The 17,104-nt window shown below is 53.8% G+C and overlaps 1 protein-coding gene across 4 annotated transcripts in view; it reads left to right on the forward strand.

Annotated features, from left to right (window-relative positions):
- Positions 1-17,104, forward strand: part of Sgsm1 (small G protein signaling modulator 1) — a 67,245-nt gene that overhangs the window by 15,992 nt on the left and 34,149 nt on the right. For 2 of the 4 annotated variants that reach the window (XM_032886372.1, XM_032886374.1), the window contains 11 exons: positions 2,380-2,455; positions 4,307-4,469; positions 4,887-5,039; positions 6,104-6,171; positions 6,373-6,527; positions 6,650-6,781; positions 9,642-9,766; positions 11,727-11,794; positions 12,456-12,619; positions 12,789-12,921; positions 16,164-16,302. In XM_032886372.1, the coding sequence (XP_032742263.1) occupies positions 2,380-2,455; positions 4,307-4,469; positions 4,887-5,039; positions 6,104-6,171; positions 6,373-6,527; positions 6,650-6,781; positions 9,642-9,766; positions 11,727-11,794; positions 12,456-12,619; positions 12,789-12,921; positions 16,164-16,302 (1,376 nt within the window). Of the gene's footprint in view, positions 1-2,379; positions 2,456-4,306; positions 4,470-4,886; positions 5,040-6,103; positions 6,172-6,372; positions 6,528-6,649; positions 6,782-9,641; positions 9,767-11,726; positions 11,795-12,455; positions 12,620-12,788; positions 12,922-14,602; positions 14,768-16,163; positions 16,303-17,104 lie in introns of all 4 variants that reach the window. The other 2 variants (XM_032886375.1, XM_032886373.1) reach the window with 2 other exon arrangements.

The raw sequence follows: 17,104 nt of genomic DNA on the forward strand, positions 1-17,104 counted from the left end.
TTTTACGATAACCAGTCTGGGGGTGGGGAGGGGAGATACAACCCAGCACACGGCCAGTGACTTGTCACAGCCAGAGAGTCTGGGGTGCAAGAGAAATATCAAGGGAGAGAATGGAAGGAGATGAGACATTCTGGGAAATAGAGTTGGGGATGGCTGAGGGTGCCCAATGATAGGTAACAGAATTCACCAGGGCTGTTCTTTGCTCTGACCGAGCTCTGAGCCCTCAGAGAAAGCTGGGGACTTGCCACATGTCCAGAGGAGGTTCATGGCTTCCTTTGGGGACACAGAGCAGATGGGACCCAGCGTCTCCACACATGGGCAGCAGGGCTGCGTCAGAACAGCCCCAGCGGGGACAGGCAGATGGCCGCCTCTGAAGAAGAGGGACATTGGCAGCAGAGCCTTACCTACAGAAGACAGAGTAGACACTGCAGGGGCCTGGAGTAACACACTGTGGGCATGTCATCCAGTTAGCAGAGTCCCTCAGCTAGACCACCTGGGCAGGAAGACTGGGCCAGGACTCAGAGGACATTAGCCTGCTAGAGCCGTGCTCACACAGTCAGCAAGCTACGGCCCAGCCGCCAAGTTTAGCTTGCTTGCTTTAATTTGTTACTCGTGTACTTTTCTTCTTACATTATTTATTGTGTGCGGGTGTGCATGCCGAGGTCAAGGGACAGCTTGTGAAAGCCCATTCTCTCCTCCCACCACGTGGGTGCCAGGGATCGAACTCAGACGGTCACGATTGGCAGCAAGCACCTTTACCCACACAGCCATCTCGCCAGCCCAATTATGTCATTTTATCTCTGCAGCAATCTTTCCTTCCTTCTGGGTCCTGGGCTTATTTCTTCCCATTTGCTAATTCCCAGGGCGTAAAGGTAAGCTGTCGTGCGAGGTCTTCCTTCTTCTGCCACCGTGCTTTCCTGCTATAGTCTCCCCTCAGCTCTGTCCTTCCACATGTCTTGGCATGCAGTGTTTGCTCACACTTACCTCAGGATGCCTTCTAATGTCTCCTGTAGCTCCTCTGACCCATCAGCAATTTCCTTTCCGCAAATGTGTAGGTCTTGCCCCCTGCTCCTGACATCCTGTTTCATCCCAGTGTGATTCGCATAAAAGATTCAGGTGGAGGCGTGGCTCACTGGTGGAGTGCTTGCCTGGCACGTGTGAGGCCCTGGGTTCGAATCATAATCGCACCTTTGAAACAGGGCAATTTCACGCCGGGTTCCTGTTGAGAACACTTCCTAGCGAAGCTGGACTGGAAGAGCTGGGTGCTGTCCACAGGGCTGGTGCTGATAGGGGCGGACTGGCTGCAGCTGCCATCCCGCCTCGGAGCACTTAGTGCTGTGTAACAGAGTGCCAATGGTGCTCTATCCTGTCTGTACCTCCAGAAAGCAAGCTGCAGGAAGAGGAGGGGGCAGCAGGGTCCGAGGGCAACACCCCTGTCAGGCAAGCGTGTGGTGTGCCACAAGAACGCAGAATGGCGAACCTCTGCGTGGGGATCCAGGACGTAGCTACTCCGGCCTCTTGTTAGAGGTCTTGGGGTGGATTTCTGGGACAGGCCTTTGGATCACCTTTTTACCTCAGTCTCAAGGTGGGGAAACTGAGGCCCAGAGGGACAGTCTTTGCTTAGATTAGACCATGCCTCTGGGGACAGTGGGAGGTAAGCCCAGGGAAGCCAGAGGGCATTCCAGTCCCTCAGGTAAGAACGGTTCACAAAGCCAGCTATCCTTTTCCTGAGTAACCTCGACTGCCTTCCCAGGAGTCACTCAGCATGGTGTATCCCAAGATGGGATTTCATTCTGTTCCATCCCTCCCTCCCTGGCAGGTGGGCTCTCCTGAGCCTCTATTTTCCAAAACCTGCTGGGTCCCACGTAGGGACTTGAACCCATCTTTCCTAGATCCCACAACTGACCATCCCCATGCTGCCCACTTCACTCCTGTATCTTCAGACTCACAGAGTTACCATGCGCCCACAAGTCCTTTACCGAGCACATAATATGCGTTGCGGATAAGGCAAAGGCAAAGCAGGGGGACTTGTATTCTGGAGGGGAGACGCAGGCAGGACGCCACAGGAATCAGAGCTCAGACCTGGACCCATGCTGAGTTCTTCACAGGCTCTCTGGTGGGCAAGGGAAGGGAACAATTCTGGTAGTTGTGTGCAGGACGGTACATTTTGCGTGACCTCTGGAAGAGGTGACAGACCTCCACGCAAACTAAGTGAAATGGGCACAGATCTGCCCCATGCCAAGAGGCTGTGGAAGGAAGAGGGGTTTACCCAAACACCCCAGCAGCCTGCAAACACTCTGGTGGGAGAATTGCGAGCCCGGGGGGTGCAGCACACCCCATCCAGTCGGCCTCTCCTCCACCCCCCTATGTGCCCTGCAGGTGAAGCAGATCATGGAGGAGGCTGTTACCCGAAAGTTCGTCCACGAGGACAGCAGCCACATCATCTCCTTCTGCGGTGAGTTGGTGACGGCCGCAGCGGAGGCAGTGAGGAGCAGCTTCCTGGCTGGGCTGCAGCAGAGGAGGTGTACCTGTGAGGCAGCTCTTGCGTCATGCTGGGCTTTGTGACTCCCAGGTTATTTTGGGATGCGGAGGGCACTCCGCAGGAGGAAGTGGATTTGGGAATGCAGAGCTGTGAGTTAGGTGTGTGTGTGGGGGGGTCGCCCCCTGTGTCCTGTGGAGGGCTCCCTTTACCCTGACTCATCCTGTTGTTGAGGCACAGGATGGGTAAAGGATGGAGCTAAAAGGGTGCCAAGGGCTGGGGCTGGGCTTGGTTGGTAGAGCGCTCCCCTCAAATGCTCAGCACCCCAGATTCCACCCACAGCATCCGGTAAAGCCAGGCACTGTGGTGCATACCCGCCACCCTAGCATTCCAGTGGTGGAGGCAGGAGGATCACAGGTTTAAGGTCATCCTCAGCTATGTATTGGTTCCTGGCCAGCCTGGGCTACAGAGGACCCAGTAACGGATAATTGGGTATGGGGGATAAGCAGCCTCCAAGGTGTCTTGAGACTCCCATTTAGTAGACGGACCTTTGAAGGCTTGGAATCTGCTGCAAGCTGACCCTGCTCAGGAGCAGACAGGTTCCTACTGTTCCTGGATGTCGGCCAGAGACTGGGCTCCCGGTGCCTGCAGTCACCTCATGCTCATGGCAGGGGGTGGGGAGGGGACCTGAAGCTCATGGCGGGTGTTTTGAATCGGGAGCTCCGTCCAAGAAGGTTCTCTTCTTGGAACTTTAGCACATGGAATGTCTCACCAGTAGTGCACAGCGGGGTCCCCTCCCATGATCGTGGCCTGGGAAGATGCCTGAGCACGGACACCTAGCCATCCTGCCAACCCCCATCCATGTGGCTGGGCACCCGTGACTCTGGCTTCACATGGAGCGTAAGGGTGGGGGGGGGGGGGGGGGGGGGGGTGGGGGGGGGGTGGGGTGGGGTGGGGGGGGGGGGGGTGGAACCTCATCCTTTGTAGCAGGCACAGCAGGGTTCGCATCCTCCCTCATGTCCCAGTCTGCTTTATACTGCTGGTGACAAACACCAAAAGCAACGTGGGAAGAGTTATTTCAGCTTGGAGTCTGGGCAGGAACCTGCGCAGGTCGGGAACTCAAGCAGAGCAGGAACCTGGAGGCAGGAGCTGATGCAGAGGCCATGGAGGGGTGCTGCTTACTGGCTTGCTCAGCCTGCTTTCTTATAGAACCCAGGACCACCAGCAGGAATGGCCCCACCCACAATGGGCGGGGCCTTCGCCAATCGATCACTAATGAGTAAAAGGCTGCACAGGGCTTCCTGAAACCGAGTCTTGTGGAGGTGTTTCTTCAATTGAACTTTTCTCCTATCAGATGATTCTAGCTTGTGTCAAGTTGACACAAAATGTAGCTTGGACAACAGTGATAGATGGACAACGGTGGCAAGGAGCAGAGTGAGGGTGGTGGTAGTGGTGAGGATGGTGATGGTGGTGATAGACGATGGTGACAGTGGAGGTGATGGTAAGGGAGCTGACAATTGTCACAATGACAGCAGCTGTTGATGGTGACCCACGGTTACTACTCACTGTGCACACGCTCTTTCGAGGGGAGGTTAAGGCAGAAAGAGAGGGCGTGATCTCCCACAGCCACACGGCAGGGCTGATGGGATGTGGAGAGGTGGCGGACCTTGGCCCCGTGCACGTGCGCGTTAGCCGCCAACCTCTCTTGACTCCTTTGGCGCACCTGACAAGCTGGCACGGGTGCGGTTTCTCTGCACTGTTGTCGCTCTCGGTGCTGGGGACTGTACACAAGAGACAGGACAGCTAGCGACCACCGTGTCCCCCCAGCGGCCGTGGAGGCCTGCGTGCTGCATGGGCTGCGGAGGAGGGCGGCCGGCTTCCTGCGAAGCAACAAGATCGCGGCGCTCTTCATGAAGGTGGGCAAGGGCTTCCCTCCGGCCGAGGAGCTGAGCCGCAAGGTCCAGGAGCTGGAGCAACTCATTGAGAGCGCGTAAGTGTGTGTGTGGGGGGGGCACTGGGGGCACGTCAGGGCGAGCCTGGAGGGCGTGAGTGTGCAGGGGCGTGGCTGGGGCAAGCCTGGAGGGCAATGCTTGGTCCCCTCAGCAGGAAGAAAGTCACACCACCTGCCTCTCTTCCTCCACCTCCCTTTCTCCCTCCCCCTCCCCCTCTGCCTTCCTTTTTGCTCCTCAGACATACCAGCCTTCCCCACACCAAAACCTTGGCACATGCTCTGCCCTCTGTCCTCTGACCTTCCCTGTTACCGCTCAGCTCTCCCCCTAGCTCTGTAAGTGCCAAGGCACTCTCACCTCCGTCCTTCACAACCCTGCCCCGGTTACTTCACACTCAGCTGAGTTGTGGTCCTGAAGTGCCCCCCTGAGTGTATTCTTTCCTACCGCCGGTCTTAAAGGCGAAACCAGATCCAGGGCCTGCAAGAGAACGTGCGGAAGCTGCCGAAGCTACCCAACCTGTCCCCGCTGGCCATCAAGCACCTGTGGATCCGCACCGCCCTGTTCGAGAGGGTCCTGGACAAAATCGTCCACTACCTGGTGGAAAACAGCAGGTGAGAGACCGACGCTTGCGCTCTGCCGCCACCCGCTGGCCATTCTGGGAACCGCGCCCTCGAGAATTAATGGTTTTTTTTCCCCCCCACTGAGGTTTGAAAGGCTTGAACAAAAGCTTTCTGCATGTGTGACCCTGAGCTAACTAGCTTGAAAGCTGGAGAGGATTCAGGTGCTGAAGAGCATTGTGCAAACGGGGACTTCACATTTAGGGCAAGATAAAGGGATCTTGGATGCCGTCCTTCTGCGATGTTCCCTACTTGGTAGCTGTTGGACCGCAGAACAGCCAGTCTCCCTCTGTGTGCCTTAGTGCTAAAAAGCACGGGGTGATTTACAGAGAAGATGTAGAAATGATTCTAGCGGGCCACGGGTTGTTGAAAATACACAACGAGGCTAGACCCTTCCAGATTAATCTGATGTCAATGTTTTACAGTGTGAGACTTTTTGACCAGTTCCCATCCTGATAATCACAGTTACAGATCATTGTAAGCCACCACGTGGGGGCTGGGAATCGAACCCGGTTTCTATGAGAGCAGTGGGCACTTAACCGTGGAGCCGTCCCTCCAGCCTGAACCAACTTTTACGTCTCTCTATTGATATTTACGTGTTAGATGAATTTTCAAAGAACTGAGAAATCATTGCACCGTGTTGCTCGCAAACAAGCGAATCCCCAAACTTTTAGCATGAGCACTCTGTTGATGGTGTCACACATCTAACAGAACCAGATACCAGAGGTTTGGGGCTGGCGTTTGGCTTAGGGTGGGGCAGTCTGTTAGCATAGTCTTTGGGTCTGTACTAAGGCTAGGCAGCGTTTTCTTGCCTTGGTAACAGGACAGTGTCACCTGAGAGCCTGACCTCTGACTCTTTCGCTCTCCTAAAGTCCTCGCGGCTGTGTGGCGAGCCGGTGCCGGTGAGTTCCAGGCCAGGCACCTTTCATCAATTGCTTTGCTCAGCCTGTGAAATACAGTTATTTCACAGCTGAGTCCCTCAGCCGGGCGAGCTAGTCCGCCCACGTGCGCCCTCCGGTGTTCGCCTTGCAGACCTGCATGCCCTTTCCTTCCAACAGTAAATATTATGAGAAGGAGGCGCTCCTGATGGACCCGGTGGACGGACCCATCCTTGCATCTTTGTTGGGTAAGAGTTCCGGTGTGGGCTGCATTTGGTCCTTTGTTCTTGGAGCTCAGGACTTGTCTCTGCTGCGGTGTCTTCTTGCTGAACTCTGGGGCATCCTCACTGCCTGTAGGGAAATGAGAGCTCTGAGGGAGCCCATTTTTGAGGCAGTTGGGTGGGAGCACTTTTGGGGCCTCCAGGTTCCCAGCCCTGTGTGCTCCACAGTGGGGCCGTGTGCCCTAGAGTATACCAAGATGAAGACTGCAGACCACTTCTGGACTGACCCCTCAGCCGACGAGCTGGTCCAGAGACACCGGATCCACAGTTCACATCTGAGACAGGATTCACCCACCAAGCGGCCGGCGCTCTGTGTGAGATGGGTGGGCAGTGTGAGGGCCTCTGGTAGGGTCTAGACTTGACCTTGGGGCAGGCAGGGAACAGGGCGGGAGTCCTAACGGCCACTCACTGCCTCATCCCTCTTTCTCTCCTGTGCTGATACCAGATCCAGAAGAGGCATTCCAGCGGCAGCATGGACGACCGACCATCCATATCTGCCCGGGACTATGTAGAATCTCTGCACCAGAACTCCAGGGCCACCCTGCTCTACGGAAAGAACAATGTTCTGGTTCAGCCAGTGAGTTCCGGTGTCCTATGTCATGTTCTGAGGGTTTGGGTACAGGTTATGAGGGCAGGGAGGTCCATTTATTCATCCATTCACCTTACTCTTCTTTTTTTTTAAAAAAATATTTTATTTATTTATTATCTATGAGTACACTGTAGCTGTCTTCAGACACACCAGAAGAGGGCATCAGATTTCATTACAGATGGTTGTGAGCTACCATGTGGGTGCTGGGATTTGAACTCAGGACCTCGGGAAGAGCAGTCGGTGCTCTTAACCACTGAGCCATCTCTCCAGCCCCACCTTACTCTTAATGTATGTACCTACATACCCATCCGTTCACTCAAGTATTCACCAACAACTCCATCTATCCATCAATTCATCTATCAGTATAGCCATCTACCTGTGAATGGTGTCGTTTCATTTACCCAGCAGTGTCTGCATCCATCCATCCATCCACCCATCCATCCACCTACCCATCCACCCATCCACCCACCCACCCATCCACCCATCCATCTATCCATCCACCCACCCATCCAACCACACATCCACCCATCCATCCACCCATCTACCCATCCATCCATCCATCCACCCACCCATCCACCCATTCATCCAACCATCCATCCATACATCCATCCACCCATCCATCCACCTACCCATCCATCCATCCACTCACCCACCCACCTATCCATCCATCCATCCATCCATCCATCCATCCACCCATCCACCCATCTACCCATCCACCTACCTATCCACCCATCCATCTACCCACCCACCTATCCAACCATCCACCCACCCATCCATCCATCCATCCATCCATCCATCCATCCATCCATCCATCCATGTACCTGTCTATCTCCTCACTCACTCACTCGCTCAATCTCTCCATCCCCCCATTTTCCAACACCTACATATCTATATAACGTGCACACATATTTGCTTGCCCACCCATCTGCCCACTCATCGTCTCTCTATTCAACCTCCCACGTGTCTATTTGCCAGTAAACTCTCATCCATCTGCCCAGTCCCCTGTATCTCTATCCCTACATCCACCCGGCTGTGATCCATCATCTAACCACTGACACAGACATGTATACACACATGCATATGTCAATCCACACATACATCTCTATCTCAGTGCACATGGCAATATCTCTAGCTGGCTGCCCTGCCCGTCACCTCTTCCATTCTTCACATCCCCTCATCCTTGTTGATCTTTCTGTGTGTATAGCTATGCACCTTCTGTCCACCCACATGGCTGTCCACTTCTTTTCTAGTCTATTCCTACATCTCTGTTCCCAGGCCATCTGCCTGGCTAGGAACTCTTGCTGTCACTCAGCAAACATTTAGCCAGATGCTGTGTGTGGCAGAGGTGTGGTATTATGAAGGTGGCCCTCTTCCTGGATGACACCTGCCAATGTTTGCTGTGATGTGCCTTGGGCTGCGCTAACCGTAGAGATGAGAGAGAAGCCCAAACAAGGGGCAGAATTACCATTTGCTCCCACAACAGCTACTTCTATGAATCTGTTGCCTTCTGTGCTCCATCTATCTGAGCAAAAGGGGGGGGGGAGTGTGAGGCATGAGCAGCCCCTGCCCTGAGGGGGCTGCCCTTTGCTGTCTTCTCCTCAGGGTCATTGGGTCACAGTCAGTGTGGTGTTCTGGTACTGCTGGAAGGAAGCAGGAAGCGGTCCTAGCTCTGTGGTCACAGCCTTAACGGCTGGGTGACCCTGAGCATGTTGTTTTGCCCTGTGGGCTGTCATACCTGTATCCCAGTGGGCACAAGGCTCTTATATCTTTGATTTAGCAAGCAATGAACTTAAGATGTAGCCAATTTTCAAATAAACCAACTAGAAACTTCAAATGCTAAGAGCTGGGGTCCAGTATGGTCAAGGTTCCTTCTGGAGCTGGGAGGAGGAGGAGGAGGAGGAGGAGGACGGGGAGGGGGAGGGGGAGGGGGAGGAGGGGGAGGAGGAGGAGGAGGAGGAAAAGAGGAGAGAACGAATATGAATCATCAAGATATTGAAACAGGACTATGCCAGGTTCTGACCGCAGAACTGCGTGGTTTCCCTGAACCATATATGGCTCACAAAACCCAAAGGACTTCCTGTCAGTCCCTTGACACAAGAAGTTTGGTGGCCTCTGACCCAGCAGTTCTGTGAAGTACACACTGTTCACTGTCATCTCCATCGAGGGTCCGAAGGCCCGTGGAACATGACTTCTCTGCTTTCCAAGGGGATCTGGGATGGGTTGACCTGGAGAGACGAGGCTGTCACCCTGTTCTCAAGTCCAAGTCACAATAGCTTTGCCTTTCAAAGCTGAATCACAGGTTCCTCTGTTGGGAGACATTTAAAATGCACTCGTGTGTGTTCTACCTGCAAAATAGCAGCCCTGCCCGAGCTCAATCGAGGGACTGATTGACTGAGCCTGTGTGCGATCAGGCCCTCAGCAGCCGCTTCACAGCTGTGAAATGCCACGGGCGACCAGACATCCCCAAGTAGGAGATGGATAAGACAGGAGTGGCAGGGCATCCTTCCTGGAAGAGAGATGGGAACATTTTCTTGCCCACCCACTGACTTGGGATAATGGGAAGTGGGCGAGATGTTCCATGGGCAGATTCTGGGCAGGTAGAGGGTCAGGCTGCTGGACGGAAGTATGGTGGGAGGTGCTTGGAGTGAGGGATTCTGGGTAATATCTATGGAGATGGATTACAGGTGGTTTTCTCCGCTCATTTGGCTCAGTGTTGATGGGCTTCTGAGAGGTTGCCGAAAACAACCCAACCTTTTGATTCTGCTTCTGCAACCTTGAGGCAAGGCTCAGGCCTGTGTCCACCAGAGTCCGGCAACATGACCAGGCCTGAGTTCTCCTCTCTCTGCAGAGGGATGACATGGAAGCCGTGCCAGGATACCTGTCTCTGCACCAGACAGCTGATGTCATGACCTTGAAGTGGACACCCAATCAGTTGATGAACGGGTCTGTGGGGGACCTGGACTACGAGAAGAGGTAAGAGACCATCAGTCTAGTGCGCCACAAGCCCTTCTACTCTCCTACACACGGAGATGCTCTCTCTTCAGGGAAAGACAGCCCAGCCTGGTGCGTGACCTGGTTGTTATGGTTACCTGGCCCGGCCTCCCTGCTGCTGTGGCCCTAGAAGGAACACCAGTCTTGAGAGCACCTGGAAACAGGACGCAGGGCCTCGGGAGGAGGCGTGGTCAGCTGCTCACATCCATGAGTTTTATTCTCCGGGCCCAGTGAGATGACTCAGTTCCTCAAAGCCTGGGTTCTATTCCTGGAACCCATCTGATGGAAGGAGAGAACCTGACTCCTTCATATTTCCCTCCGACCTCCACTCCCACTCGTTCAAATGGTATGCACCCACCACACACACACACACACACCCCTAAATAAACAAATAAAAATGTAATTTAAAGAATTTGTAAATGCACTCCCAGGCCTATCGTTAAGTGTAAGGATAGCAAATACCTGTAAATGGCACCTCAGCAAGCAAGCTGTGAGGACACAGGGGACTGAATAAGAACTAGCCCCGCCCCTCCCAGCGATGTCACTTCCGTATCCCCCAGTCTCAGTTTCCCCAGCTGTACTTAGGGTGTAGGAGTGGAGTCCTTCACAGAAGGTGCCAGAAGTGGGTTGCAGCTGCTCGCGTGATGCCTGTGTTCATCCAGGTTCTCCCAAGAGCGGGTCCCACAAAAGGATTGATGAACGAGAGATTTCTTCAGGGAAGGATCTGGGGGAGCTTAGGGCAGACACAGAAGAGGAAGGAAGGTCACATAGGAAGAGTATCGGTCAGAACAGCTGGGGATGCTGGGCTGGATGGGCCTGGACCACACCCATGTGCTCAGACCTGGCTGGCATCACGTCACCTTGATGGGAGTATGGTGGATCTGCACAGGGTGTGGAGGCTGTGAGGTGCTGCTGAACTCCACTTCCTGGTACAGGATCTCTGCATGGTTGCATTCCTGGACTACCACAAAACCTACATTCCCAGGTACCCCCTCACATGCTGTTGTGTTGTGATAGGGGAATAACTTATTTCAGGATCGTCGCAGGTCCTGAGCTAGAAGCATATACTAAGTCAGTACTCGGAGAGACCGTGTCGCAAGCACTGTGTTCTGAGCTGACCGTGTGAGGGGCTCTGGGTCAAGTCCTTCAAATGAAATATTCCCTTAAATCCTCATAGAAACACTACAGTAGAGATCTTATTAGCGTACCCATTTTAGAAAAGCTGGGGCTATAGAGTCCTCATTTTTATATCAGGGGAAACTGAGGCTCCTCAAATCAGACTTTTGGCCTCTGTAAGGTCAGAACTGGGAGAGGCCATTCTGGCTTCTGCCCATAGCTGCACAGTGGCTGCATGGCTCTGAGCTAGTACCTATGTTTAACTTCTAGGTACAAAAAGTCAAGCTCAAGCGACTGAACCATCTGTCCAATGATTCAAAAAACCCAGGGGTGGGAGACCCCAGGCAATTGAATAGCCGTCCCTGAACCCACCATGTCTCTTGCCTCTGCCTTCCTGCCTGCCCACCCTGTACTCAGACAGGTCTCGCATGGTTCAGAACGTCCCCGGACAGCAAGAAGCTCTCCCTGGGCTATCGAAGCATAAACCTAGCATTTCGCACATGGTGCTTGAGTCACGGTGCCAATCCTGCATTAGTCACTGTGACCGGTCAGTGCTGATTGGTCAGCGTGGGTCACATGATCACCCCTGAGTGCCTATTGGCCAATCTGGGTCAGGTGATCATCCCGGAATCCTGGGCTAGAGACTTGGCGGAGTCTGGCTCGGGTAACCATGTAGACAGCGAGAAGGGAGTTTTATTCAGAAAGTTGTGGTAATAGGATCAAAAGAAGGGGAGGGCGGCTGGACAGGCTGGGGACACAGATGGCTAGCACAAGTGGGTGAGAGGGCAGTCTGGCTTCGTACAGTCTCCCCCACTTCCCCTTCCAGTGTCTACTGGGACTATGCTGTGACCATCCGCTTAGAGGAGATAGTTTACCTGCACTGCCACCAACAAGGTAGGGACCCTGGGGACAGCAGGTGGCTGGGCATCCATTGTGGTTCTCTATCCCTGCTCCCTGCCACACCCCGTTCACTCATTTACAGTTATAAGACACTCGGGTGTGCCTCCTGAGTGTGCCTGCTCTGAATCATTGCAACCACTCAGTGATGGGGGCCGGGGGACGGATATGTAGGATCGCACCTACACATATATATATAAAATAACGCTGAATGTTGGCTAAAGAGAGAGGATAGAAACCAGATCTTTGTGACTCCGAAATCAGTGGTCTGCAGACCAGAGATCAGTAACCATTATAGTCCCTCAAAGCCAGACGTACATCTAGAATAAGCAGAGTGGGCCGAGCTTGTCTAGGCACAGAACTCGACACTTTAATCCCCTTTAGTAGAACGAGCAGACCTCTGTTCAGATCCAGGCTTTGCAGCTTAGCAACTATGTGACCTTAGGGGTGACATAAAACCTCTCGAAACCTCGGTTTTGTCCCTTGTAGAATAGGGAAGGGACAGCCAAGCCTCACAGGGATGTTCCGGGTGTTACAGTAAGACAGCACTTTTAACACACAGTATGGCTCTGGGGGTGAAGGCACGTGTTTGCAGAGTGGGGGCCGCACCATGCTTTGTGGTGACATCCTGCCATCCTCTCTTCTCCGGTGGTGGCAGTGGACAGCGGCGGGACCGTCGTGCTGGTGAGCCAAGATGGAATCCAGAGGCCGCCCTTCCGCTTCCCCAAGGGCGGGCACCTGCTACAATTCCTCTCCTGTCTGGAGAATGGGCTGCTTCCGCACGGGCAGCTGGACCCACCGCTTTGGTCACAGCGAGGAAAGGTGAGGGGTTGGCTGTGGGGGGGCTGGAGGAGGCTGGGGGATGCCAGCTGTGGGGTATCACTGGGTCCTGCTGTGACTTGGGCTCCCGCGCCCCCCCCCAGACCCTCAGTGATGCCAGGCTCGGGGTGAGGTGGCTTTCTGAGGTCTGCCGCGGGATGCCCTCCTGCAGGGGAAGGTGTTTCCTAAGTTGCGCAAGCGGAGCCCACAGGGGTCCTCTGAGTCCACATCTTCAGACAAAGAGGATGATGAAGCCACAGATTACGTGTTCCGCATCATCTACCCCGGCACGCAGTCTGAGTTCGGTAAGCGGCCCTGGGCCCTGAGGTGACCGGCTCCTCCTGAGAACCACTCCAAAAGTTACCCACGGGAGGCAGCAGGGCTGGGTTCTGGAACCAGCAAAGGGCACCCAAAAACTTAAGTGTTCCGGTGTCTTCCACCTCCCCCAAAGTGAAACCAATAGCCACTCCTTATTCATCTAGTAAAGCCACCACAACGCGGGAGGGGACAGTAACGATGACAGTGGCCTGGGCTCCGGGACCCGGCTTGCTTGACATGGGCAGGTTTCTTTCCATCCCTCCCTGACCTCCTTTTTCCTCATGGGTGAAATGGGTTGTTTCTAGGGTCTGCTACAGGCGTTCAGCATACATAGCAGGCACATTCCATGCGAATGGTCCCTTGTCAGGACCTTACTTCTGGTTACAAGGAGTCAGTGCAAGCATAAGGATCTGCATTCAAGTATCTAATAAGATCGGAGCCTGACTACCCATGTCCATAACTGCAGTCCTGGGGGTCAGGAACCTGCAAATCCCTTGCGTTCCCTGGCTAGTCAGCCAAGATGAGCCTTTGATTTAGAGAGAGACCTTCAACAGAAGAAAGTACCCCAGATATTGCTCTGGCCTCTGCACACAACCATACTGTATTCAGCATGCGCGCATGCACACTACACACACACACACACACACACACACACACACACACACACACACACACGAAGCCGGGCATGGTATAGTGGCAGGCACTTGTTACCCTAGCGCTAGGGAGTCATAGTCGGGCACTAGCCAGCCTGGGTCTCACTGGCCTGCCAATTTATGCTGCTTGCCAAGTTCTGGGCTAGTGAAAGACTGTCTCAAAAGCCAAAATACATGGTTTTGGAGAACACTTGGGGCTGACCTCTGCCCTCCACACACATGTGCACAAACATGTACAGACATCCACATAGCCTTGTGCACCTGCACATACACACATATACACACACACATACATACACACACACACACACACACACATATATATATATACACATACACACACACTCCAAGTGCACCTGGATACACACACACACACACACACATACACATACATACACACACACACACACACACATATATATATATATACACACACACACACACACACACACACCCAAGTGCACCTGGATACATACACACACACATACACACACACACATATATATATATGTATATATATATATATATACACACACACACATACACACACACACTCCAAGTGCACCTGGATACACACACAAACACACACACATATGACTGGATTAAGCCAGGTGTGATGGATACCATTCATCTAACATCCATGAGGCTGAGGCAGGAGGATTGCACATTTGGGGTTATCTAGGGCTGCTCGGTAAACCTGTCTCTTAAAGAGAAACAGTCCCTGCTGCTGCTGCTAACGTCACTGTTCTGAGCCTCTATGCTGCAAAATGAGGACAGTTGCCTTCTTTACATGTCACCAAGGGTGAAGGGCAAGCCTGGTCTAGTGCCTGGCACAGGGTGAGCACTGTATAAGCGCCAGTTTTTCCTCCTCTGATTGGCACGACGTATGTGGGAGCTGTGTGGAGCAGGGTGGGGAAAGGGTTAGAACCCCGGGGAATTGGTTTCTCTAGTGGCCTCGTCTCTCCCACCTTAGCCTCCCTCCCCCTCACTGACTCTTTTTGTTTTCTGTCTCAAGTTACCCTTGACCTCTTGGGCAGCCCCCGGCCCATGTCCGTTGGCCCTGCCTGGATGATGCTAGCAGCTGGCCACTCTGTCCTGGTGGTGGCCAGGGGGCTCCAGTGGGCACAAACCAGAGGGTGCCAGACCATCCCCACAAGGAGTGTGAAGGAGCAGTCCCCCAGTAATGTCTGGTTCCCCTTCCCTGGGGGCTGGGTGACACTTCAGCCATGTCCCCATTTGCGTCTTGTTCCCAAGGAAGATGGAGAGGGATGAGCAGCCCTGTGCCCCCCCAGTACCCACTCTGTCCTGCAGAAGGCAGCCATATGCCCCCCCCAGTACCCACTCTGTCCTGCAGAAGGCAGCCATATGCCCCCTCAGTACCCACCCCACAGAAGGCAGCTGTTAGGTTCTGTGACTCACTGGCTTATGGTTGCTCACCCTCTACCTCCCTGAGACAGGCTGAGAACCAGGGCATTTTCTGGCCAGCACAGTGATGAGTCTGTGAGAGGAGGGGGCGTGGAGCCAGTCACCATCAGCAGGTACAAGAGCCTCATTCTGCAGCTAGCACTCTTCTCTGTCTAGTGGGTTATGATGACCCAGTCAGCCTCTGAGCTCTGATGACAAGGAGAGGGGACAAGTGTCTCTCCCACTCAGGGATCAGAAGAGCCTATGAGAGAACAGTTGTCCTAAGAGGTCATAACAGGTGAGAAAATGACCACCTGTCCCATGTCCTGGAGTAGGGACCAGCACACCCCAGCCCAGGGGCCAAATCCAGTGCCCACTCTGTACAGCCAATGAGCTGGGCTTCAAGTCCTTGACTGGAAAACAGCAAAAGGAAGCCAGGTGTTGAGCCAGCAAGAAGCCACAGAGAGTAAAGGCGTTGCCACCGTACCTGTCAACCTGAGTCCAATCCCTGGAATCTACACCATACACAGAGAGAATCTATAACAAGTTGGGTGCATTTGAGGGTTTCGTCTGCAGGACGTCAGTGGTGCTAGACAGGCATGTGGCTTTTTATGGAGTCAGCTGTTGAAGGTGATTTCTACTTTAGAAGTGTGAACAATGTTGCTACCTTCGCTAGCCAGGCTCCCTGGCCCTGGAACTGCCCATGTATTGGGAAGAGCGTCCTCCCTTCTGACCACACAAGCTCCTGTGAAGGACTATGTCTAGGAACTTAGGCTCCCCAGCCTTACCCCCGGAAGTGTCCAGTAGGTCCCCCTTCCCTAATGTCACCTTCCTGTGAACAGGACTGAATGGGGATGTGGCGAGGTGAGGTTCTCTGCACTGGGATAGGTCTGTCTTCTGGCCCTGCGCCCCCTCCTCTCCCTTCCCCTCTCCTCCACTCTGCTCTGCAGCCAGAACCTCTGGATCTTGGTGGTGGCTTTCACTGGATCAGGTGGACTCAGAGACGATGACGTCAGATTGTGGTTGGGCACTTTGGGACTGTCACACTCAGATCCTCCCTCTCCCTGAGCCAGCTTTGGGGGTGCTGCTTGCTTTGGGGTGAGGTTTCTGTAAAACACATGGGTTTAACCAAGGTTATTGCTGGCCCCTTTTCTACCCACCATCCACCACAGTGCCCCAGGACCTAATGGACGTCTCTATGAACAACCTTCCATCCCTATGGCAACCCAGTCCTCGGAAGTCCTCCTGCTCTTCCTGTTCACAAAGCGGCTCAGCTGACGGCAGCTCAACCAATGGCTGTAACCACGAGAGGTAGGCGGGGCTTAGGCTCCTCCCTCAGGGAGGAACTTGAAGCACAAACCAAAGGCCCATGGCTGTCTTATCTCTTGCCTCATCGTCCTGAGTTTTGGGAAGTGTGAATGGCACATGGAGCTAGGTTTAAATTAGGGGTTCACGTGGTCCTGGCCACTGGAGCGCCCTTGCACGTGGCAGTCAGGGTAACGTTCTGAAGCAGTAACACACAGTCGTGAAAGAACAATGGTTTTTTTTTTTACAGCAAATGCTCGAGTGTCCTGAATGCTGTGAGGCTGCCACGGGCCCACTTTCTAACGGACGTCTGTGTCACTAGGCCACAGTATCAGAGGCAATGGTATCTCTGCTTTTCAACACAATGGCCCCCACTCACAAGGAGGCCAAGAAACCCGGGTCCAGCATGCACCAGGAGCCAGAGCTCTTGCTTAGTGTCAGCCATGCATTCTGTGTGTGCTTCATGGAACATTCACTTAGAAGGGCTATTACGGGGTTGGGGATTTAGCTCAGTGGTAGAGCGCTTGCCTAGCAAGCGCAAGGCCCTGGGTTCGGTCCCCAGCTCTGAAAAAAAAAAAAAAAAAAAAAAAAAAGAAGGGCTATTACAAGGGAACAGAACGTAGTCATCATGGACTGTTGAACTCTGCCTAGTGTCTGCCCTCAGAGCGTCTACTTTCATACCTGCATTGACGAGGAGCTCACCTCCTTGCAGAGTTGCAAGCCCAAGGAGCGGCTTGCCGTGTTCACCTTGAGCAAGCCTGAGCCTTACATCCTAAGGGCAGCAAGAGGGACAGTCACTCCCAGGACT

This window comes from Rattus rattus, chromosome 16 (genome assembly GCF_011064425.1).
Source record: "Rattus rattus isolate New Zealand chromosome 16, Rrattus_CSIRO_v1, whole genome shotgun sequence".
Taxonomy (NCBI): Eukaryota; Metazoa; Chordata; class Mammalia; order Rodentia; family Muridae; genus Rattus; species Rattus rattus.